A 9,003-nucleotide genomic window follows, 5' to 3' on the forward strand; every position below is an offset into this window, starting at 1 on the left:
ATGGAGAATCCACAACAGCTCATTGATGAGAACAATCTGTTGATGCTTGACCCTGAGCATTATGATGATTGGGAAGCACAAATCAGACAAATGATTCAGAGTTGTGATATGGAAGGCTGGTTCGTTGTTGAAGATTGATGGTCACTTCCAACACTTATGAACATGAGAGGAGAAACTCTGATTGCCGATGGATCTGTTCGCAATGGTGCAAGAGTGTATGTTGGCGAAAGAAGCTTGAGATCGTTTGGAAGCCTTCTTTGAGGAAACCAGAAGGGTGAAGAAGGAAAAATCTGATGTATCACCATCCTGTGATTTCAACAGTCAACTAAGATCCCCTTGTCAGGAAGTTGTAGTGTTGAAGAAGGTACACAAGGATAAGAAACAGTTCAGAAGGCTGAAGGGTTCAGAATGTTCTGCACTTGAAAAAAGAAGCGTGCTGAAGTGTTACAACCGTCAATGCTGTGTTCATATGAAATCTTGTCTGACATGGAGTGATATTGAGTCAGTCAAAGAAGATGATGAGAATCATAAGTCTATTTTGAAGCCTAAGGATGATGTGGCTGGCTGGCTTATCTGTTGAGAAACGAGTCATCGCTCTGTCTAAGGATCTGATTCTGCAGAATATTACGTCTTTGTTGAGACAACGTCTTGAGGATCAGCTAAAAATTAACAAGAGGCTGAGTAAAGGAGCAAAAGATCTGGATAAGCGGCTAGTCAATCACAAGGGTACTATGATTGCAAACTGTGGTATGAAGAACCATGGAGGAAACTCAAGTGGTGACATAAGTGCAGTGAATGGGTCAATGGTGCTGCAAAATAGAGGTGGTGCTATCAAACAAGCGTCTGAGTTCAACATATAGAAGACTAAACAGATGATTGTTGTGAACAACCTGAGAGGGAAACTGCGTCGTTGTTGGTATTGTGGTGTGATTGGTCATATTAAGGTTGATTGCTAGAAATTTAAGAATTGTGTAAGTCAACTCATACGCCAAAAGAAGTTCCACAAGGAAGGCTATACAACTTTGAAGAAGGCTCAGCTGACAAGGTCACTTTTGGGGATGAATCTGAAGGTAAAATCAGAGGCAAAGGTGCATCTTGGGGTAAAGATCAGCCCATTATGGAATCTATCTAGCTTGTTGATGGTCTAAAAGCCAATCTAATTAGCATCAGTCAGCTGTGTGACAAGGGTTTAGATGTTACCTTCACCAAGGAAATATATCAGGCGGTTAATGAGCGCGACAATATTTGAGTCCAAGAGGTATGATATGAGAAGGAGTGTATGAACTAGCTGTTTTCAAGTGTAAGTTGTAGCACTCATGAAACTGTGGGAATCATTTCCATCAAAAAGCTGCTGGAAGGATTCAAGAGGACAGAGTTGTTGTTTCTGATGCAATTACACAGATTTTTCGAATGCAGTTAGTGGCGTTGCATGTCAGAGCTTTGCAAATGGAATTAAGTTCAAACAATTTGCTAGGAACTCATTGTGCTGAAGGAACTCTGTTCTCTGTGAGTCATGATTGTGGAAAACAGAAGTTGGACAAGTTGGACAAGTTGTGGAGAACAAGGCACGATTGGTCGTACAAAGCTCTAAGGAGAGTTCGCTAGAGACAGCACCTGCACTTCAACACGAGGCTTGCACTTCAACACGAGGCTTGCACTTTAACACGAGGCAATCAGAAACCTGATAGGGATTGTCTGTGTGCATATTTTCATGCTGTATCAGATGGATGTTAGCGGAATTGTTACGACAGGCTTCCTTCTGAAGACTGTTTACTTGTAGCAACAGTAAGGTTTTGAGGTATTCATATACCAATGCGAGTATTTCAAAGGCACATGCAACATAGGGTTGATATTGATGAAAGGAGCTAGCGGAACTTGAAGAGATATCGCTCTCTGAATCACTGTGAAGGATCTGGTGGTTGTTGCCTTCTGGGAACAAAGTTGATCGTCCGTTGCGCTCAGAAGCTTGTTAAGGTACCTCGTTCAATTGTTGAATCTGAGGTTAATGCCTTGGGAATCTGTTTCAATCACCTGATGAGGATCAAACAATTGAGAACAGCGTACGGTACATTCTTAGACTATGCTTCGATTTTGTGTGATAATCGATTGTTTGTTAATATTGTTGTAGATGATGTATCATATACTAAAATTAAATTACAGGACCTTGTATATCAGTTTATTCATATAGTAGTTGTGGAGAAACTGATAATAATAGAACATTAGAGCACTGATTTGCAAACTGCTGATTTGTTTACAAAACCATTGGACTTGGATCAACACATGATTCTGAGAAAAGTCATTGGTGTTTGTGAGATTTAATATGTTCGGTGGGTTGTGTTGATCAGATACAGGGACATGCATCAGAACAGGCCATGAAAATCCTAGAATGTATAAAAGATCAACAATCTGTCTAAACAAAAAGTCAGTGGAAAACAGCTGCCTGTCATGCCAATTCATATTGGGGATCTCGTAAAACGTTTTCGTGAAGGAGAAGGTCAAAGAGCTGAGGAGTGGCATTATTATGCATTCCATTCTAAAAGAAGTACCAGTTGTCTGTAATTAAAAAAAACAGAGTAATGTGGCTGGTACGTCTGCAAAAGAGCCCTGAACAATAATAACAAGGGAATGCACAAATATCTGCGGTTGAGAAGTCAAGTGATATCGCTGATAAAAATCAGGAGATTCAACAGAAGATTGTTCATATCATCAAACTGTGAAGATCATTCATGTCTGTTGAATCTAAGTTCTATGGTAGNAAAAAAAAAAAAAAAAAAAAAAAAAAAAAAAAAAAAAAAAAAAAAAAAAAAAAAAAAAAGGACTTGATACACTCTTGTCAATGCACTCTCCAAAGGAAATTCCAGCTGCCTACTTCACATTGATAGTGAACCATGATAATCAAAGGCTAGCCAGAGCGAAAGACTAGCCATTGATCATAGAGTTGTTCTTTGAAGATTCACAAAAGGTTGTGGTAGTTTCTGGTGAAGTCCTGAATAAGTGGTTGGCACACATCACATAACAGATCTCAAGGTATGAAAGCCTCTTACTTTAAGAAGTAAAAATTAATATAACAGTGTTCTTGATGGTTTACTGCTTTTCTGGTTCCCTCACTTCCTGTGATTACCGATGTTTGGATGTCTGAGGTTGTGTATAAAAGGCTGAAAAGAACAAATGTGTTGTAAAATCAATGTTTTGTAGTTAAATTCATATGATTGATTGCTGAAACACGAGGCTGATTGTAAATATTGTTGATGAGAAATGTATGTATGTTTTCAACAAGTGTGCACTGATGTGTGTGTTAAGTGTTTCAGGTTTAAGCTCATTTGTTTCAGCTCACAAGAATGATCATGATTCTCTAAGTGGTAAAATCCATAGAGCAGCAATTGATTAAGGGTCTGAATTTTTGAACGACGAATTGATCATGTAAGTAAGATCAAAGAGATGCGTGTTCATCTAAATATTTGGGTGTACCAGGAGTATTGAAGGATTGGAAGTAGCTGTTACTGAAACTCTCAACTTGGCTCTAGTGGTGTAGGGGCTTTAGAGGATTGTTGTTTAGTCATCATGCGTCTGTGGACGATTCGAAAGACTGATACTCATTTTGTATCGATAAATGAGTATAGTATCAGTTCCATGATACGAAAGAATGAAGCTACATGTACCGGAGGCTGATGAATGCTCCTAGACAGAAGATTGTGCTTAAGATGGATTGTGCTACGAAGCAAGTGTCTATGTCCCACCAGCTGTTTGACGCGTGCATTATCGTCTATATCACCGAGGAGACATCTTTTTGAGTTAAGAGAGCATCTGCAGAAGTGTGTTGAAACTTCAGTGTCGTGGAGTCAACAAAAGAGGGTCAAGTGATCATATCACCCTTGATGATCCACAGATGCATATGATTGTGATGAGTCATGTTATCTACAATGAAAACAGAGGTGTGTGATACTCTGTTTTCGGTCGTTTACATCCATTGAAGAATGAACGCTTGTGTTTGGTTCCAATAATGATGGATGAGGATGTTTGAAGCTGATGGGCTTCTGAAAACTGTGTCTGAGATTAAGCCTAACCAAAGGTATATGAGTTTTGTGGGCTAATCTGTCAACTGTCAGGAGTTTGATCAAGACAATGAATGTTCATGTGAAGTACTGTGCATTTGGAGTCTCACATGTACTATCACACTTTGTGTGAATGTGGTGGAGTAAATGGCTAGGCTGGTATTAGACATGTGAGATTGATGGTAGTTGAGTTAACAAATGATCATATGTTTGAGTTCCCTACAGATGACGAATTGGAGAAGTGATATGTGCTTAGCTGATCTGATTAGGTAAGGGCAACAAGACTCTGCGTAAAATCATTCAAAGAAACAAGTTTAGATGCAAGAATGAAGGATATCTACAGTGAAGCAGAGCTTTGAAAGTGTAGAATATGATACGCAAGTTGTGGTTGCAAGAAGAATCGAAGTGCTTACACACATGAAGCTGTTTCAATAGGCAACAAGACTGATTATCAAAGTGTTTAAGGATGCGAATCATTGTTAGCAGGTAAGTGATTCCCATAACTCAGTATACTGTTGTGATACATATGTCTGTTTTTGACTTAGTTGATCACTCAAGCTGGGGGAGAATGATTCTGGTTCTGGTTATTGTTATAATTCTAATCAATGCCTAATGTTAAGGAGTTCTAGATTTATGGGGGAGAATCTTTGTAGCTACTTGGTTTAGGGGGAGAATCATTGTTTATGGGGGAGACTTAATTGATTAATTAGTTGATCTTAGGTTGCTAATGATTGAGAATATGCCAATTGATTAAGTCTGATTAGAGAGCTATTAAGAACATGGTTTCCACTGCAGCCCGCTGGGGTTTCTGATTATTAGGTTCTTAATCATAGTTCTGTTTGAACAAGCTGTTGATTGATTTTGCTAGATAATGACTGTTGTTTTGTCTAGTTGTTGCTTGTTCTGTTTTTGGCTTGTGTTTGTTGGAGTGTATCAAACTCAGTCAAAAAGGGGGAGATTGTAAATGCAGTTTCTGGAACAACTCGCTGAGAGGAACAAGTCGTTGTACCGAACAGAGTGTTGTGCCAATCAGGAAGCTGCATCAGATCACAAACGCCTGAGTTGCTGACATGGATGCGTAAGCTAACGTGGCAAGATGTGAGTGGATGTGATGATGTGTCGAGGAAAGTTGATGACTTGGCATTGAAGATAGAGATGAGATTGTTCTTGGAGATATGAAAAATATTCTCCACATCAAATTAAGGAAAGGGTAAACTTGAGCAGCAAGCAGTTTTCTTATCCTTGGAGATATGAAGAATATTCTCTACAAAAAATAAGGAAAAGATAAGGATGAGAGCAAACAGTTTCCTTATCCCTTGATACTTGGAGATTCGCCTTCTAGGGTTTCTCAAGTCGTGTATATATATTATAGGAGTAGGCCACGAGCCAATTTGAGCACTCTAGAATATTGATACAGTTGTAAACTTTGAAGCCACAAAGATAAGGCTTAGAAGGGGTGTTCCCAGTTCTCTGTGACGTTAATCAGGGTGGTGATTAAGTGCGCAGAGAATTGTTTTTCTTTCTCTTAGATCTACACTGGTGAGAGTTTAGATAAAAAGAGAGAGGGTTGGTTTTAATCTCTCATAGATAAAAAGAGAGAGGGTTGGTTTTCGTCTCTCATAGATAAAAAGAGAGAGGGTTGGTTTTACTCTCTTAGATCTACACAGAGTGTTGTGTTAGATAGAGAAGAGAAGAGTGCTTAGATTTATTCTTGTAACCGGTTAAGAGTTTGATAAGAATAAATATTAAAGTGTTGGCTTGGTGCGTTCCAAGTGTGAATCAGTGTGTTGTGCTTCTCTATACCTTTACAATTATTCTTCTGCAAAACAAATGACAAAAATCAGTGTTATCATCGATGTGAACTGTATATGATAGAAGAACTTTAAAAACCTAAATAGTAAAGGTTTATCTTTGGTCTGAAATCTGGTACATCAATCAAAATCATTGTGAAAGAAAATCACGAAACATTGATATATATAAATAACAAAAAGAGAAGAGTTTTTTTTTTTGGATAGTAAGATCGATTAAATAATTGGATTTGACCAAGTGAATGTAAAAGGAACATGACTCAAGTGGAATTTTCATTTTCATTAGCCATCCATTCTCTACCGGCCGTCTTCCTCTTACGCACACATCAAGAAGATCACAAATGAGGAAACTAACAGATTCATGAAAGAAAAATAAGACGGATATCATATTAATACAAACGTCGAGAAATAAAGAAAAAACGTACAAAAAATAGAGAGATTCACCAATGATGAATCATAATCCATGTAGCCAAGAGTTTCTCAAATTTGTTGATGAAAAATGGAGAGACTTATCAACGATGTAGAAGGAATTTAATTGATGCTGGTGGTATGAGATCTCTGAAGCTAGTGTTGGAGAAGTGATATGCCCGCCTATTTTTCCGTTTGTATGTAAAGGAAAGAAGAAATGGCATAAAAAATTTGGAAATACTTTGAAGAACAAAATTGGTAATCATAGTTGCAAAAAGAAGGTGAATCTTCGGAGGATATAATTAGCAAAACCGTTTTAATATTGTTCAATTGGGGCAGTTAAAGCAAGATAATTTGACGAACGTGGGAAGATGCAGTTGGGAAAATTGCGAAGCTTGGGGGTAAGTTTTGTTTAATTATCAATTTTGACTCTTTTTTCCTATTTTATTTTTTTCCACGATTATTTCTTTTCAATTTTATGAGGTTTAAATTATAAAATAAAAATCTATGTGGCATGATCTAATTTGCTAGGTGACTTGTGCTTTATAGGATAAAAGATATTTGACTACTTTTAGATTTCAGGTTTTGATCATGTTAAGATTGGATATTTTCGGATTCAAATTACTTTAAGTTTAAAAAAATCAAAATTTGTATATCCAAATTTATCCAAACTACTAGAAAATATTTCAAATAACTAAGTCTAAATTTACTTTACAAATATATACAATATCTAAAATATCCAAAAATCTACATATTATAGACACTTTAGGTTATTACAAATATATTAATAATCACTATTATGGATATTGTAGGGTACATACTTGTTTGAGTTCGGGTTTTCGAATTTAGAGGTCTAAGATCCGTTCAAATATTTTAAAACTAGGTATTATCCTGCGGAAAACCGCGGGCTGAACTTTTTTTTATGAAAATTTGTAATAATTTATTTTGTTAATATGTTATTTATAATGGTTTGTGATTAAAAATTTGTTGCTTATATGATAATTTTTGTATTTTAAAAATGTTTATTGAAAACCTGTCAATAAAACATTTGCATGTAATGAATAAAATTATTTAAACCTTTGTGAAATATTTGCTATAATTGTGAAGTAAGTAAAAATATATAACTAACATGTGAAAAAAAAATTTATCTGTTAGTTTTTTTTAAGTACAAATTAGTTTTAATTCTAACAGATTTTTTTTACTTTTCTACAATTTATTTTAATTTGATGTTTCCCTATTTTCGTTTTTTAATTAAAAATATTTATTAATTAATTATTTAATCTTAATTATGTTTTTCTAATGGCAATTGAATGTAATTTTTTACACATTTTAAGGTTAGTTTTATATTTGTACTTCCCAATTAATATAGTAAGATTCTGAAGTAGGAATCGGTTTAGACTTTTCGGTTTGAGTTCAGATATCAGATCCTTAGAGATTATGCCCATGCCTACACTTTGATGTGTAAGCTTTACTATGTTGTACAATACTTTGTTAAATTATATACATATAAATTTAATATGAGAAAAGTTTTATTTTAAAACTACAATTTTGCTAATAAATCAACTGAACTATTTTTAAATTATACATTAAATGTAAAATAAAAATTTATTAATTTATATTTAGAAATAGAAATCTTCGTATATTAAATATGAAATTTAAGTAAAATAGTTTTCTAACAAAACCTAGATAATTGTTGAGAAATTTCTATTTAATAGTAAAGTTTCTTTAAAATACATTTTCTTTTATGAAAAGATTTTTTAGTAATTTTATCTTGTTTTTATATTACAAAAATTAGCATGTATGTAAAATATATATATATATATATATATATATATATATATATATATATATAAAGTTTTGGTTAAAAGAAAAAGAATTAAAGATACGCAGCTTCGTATATTCTCCGAAATAAAGAGGAAGACATGGCTTGTGATGCCGGTTCCTTCCAAATCCGAGATTCGACGGAGTTCGATTCTCCACTACCAAATGAGCCGATGGTAGAGAAAGATGCAGAGACAGAGGTAAAGGCAGAGCCTCCACCAGGTTTCTTCTTCGCCGGCGAAAGACTACTCCCACTAGGCAGCTCAAAGGATCCCGAGTATAGGAGACAGTGCGATATCTTCTACGACCAGTTTCAAAAAAGTGAGGTACTTGTGATTTAGTCTTATGTTGATGTTAAGACAGATCTAGGAACATGTTACTCTGTTTTTTTTTTGTTCTGTTTGCTTGAGAGTGGCCTTAAGAGCCGACGCTTAATCAATTTTCATATATTCAGGGTTTTGATGTGGACTGGGACAACTTGGATTACAAGTTCTTTGCCTTCAATTTTGCCTGGGAACAACATTATCATCCACCTCAGAGGAAGGAAGAGTTGCTCAAACTGCTTACACAGACAGCCATTGACGTATACAACAACGAATCTGTCAGAACTTGGTCTTCTTCGTATAAAATTTTCAGCTTTCTAATGGTTTTTTTTCCCCATCTTTGATCACTGATCTTTCTTTTTTTTTTTCCTAGGGAAGCAAAATTGAGTTTGTGGAGCATGTGAGTGCAAATACAGCGCCATGTAGAGGTATTATGTATTATATAACATTTTCTGCGAAAGATGTTTCATCACCAGATTCAGTACCTAAACGGTACCAAGCAAAGGTGGAGCTATGTGGTGATGAGATTTCAGTCGCTATGGTCAGGCTAAGGCCAACACAAGACTGATTGCTGGTGAGCTTTACACACAT

At 35.6% G+C, this 9,003-nt stretch overlaps 1 protein-coding gene across 1 annotated transcript in view; it reads left to right on the plus strand.

The window, feature by feature from the left end:
- The window catches only part of LOC104781393, a 4,316-nt gene continuing 3,480 nt past the window's right edge, over positions 8,168–9,003 (plus strand). The window contains exons 1-3 of the mRNA XM_010506059.2: positions 8,168–8,415; positions 8,544–8,690; positions 8,786–8,986. Of these exons, the coding sequence (XP_010504361.1) occupies positions 8,191–8,415; positions 8,544–8,690; positions 8,786–8,980 (567 nt within the window). The 5' untranslated portion in view covers positions 8,168–8,190 and the 3' untranslated portion in view covers positions 8,981–8,986. The remainder of the gene's footprint in view (positions 8,416–8,543; positions 8,691–8,785; positions 8,987–9,003) is intronic.

This window comes from Camelina sativa, chromosome 4 (assembly GCF_000633955.1).
Source record: "Camelina sativa cultivar DH55 chromosome 4, Cs, whole genome shotgun sequence".
In the NCBI taxonomy this organism is placed as follows: Eukaryota; Viridiplantae; Streptophyta; class Magnoliopsida; order Brassicales; family Brassicaceae; genus Camelina; species Camelina sativa.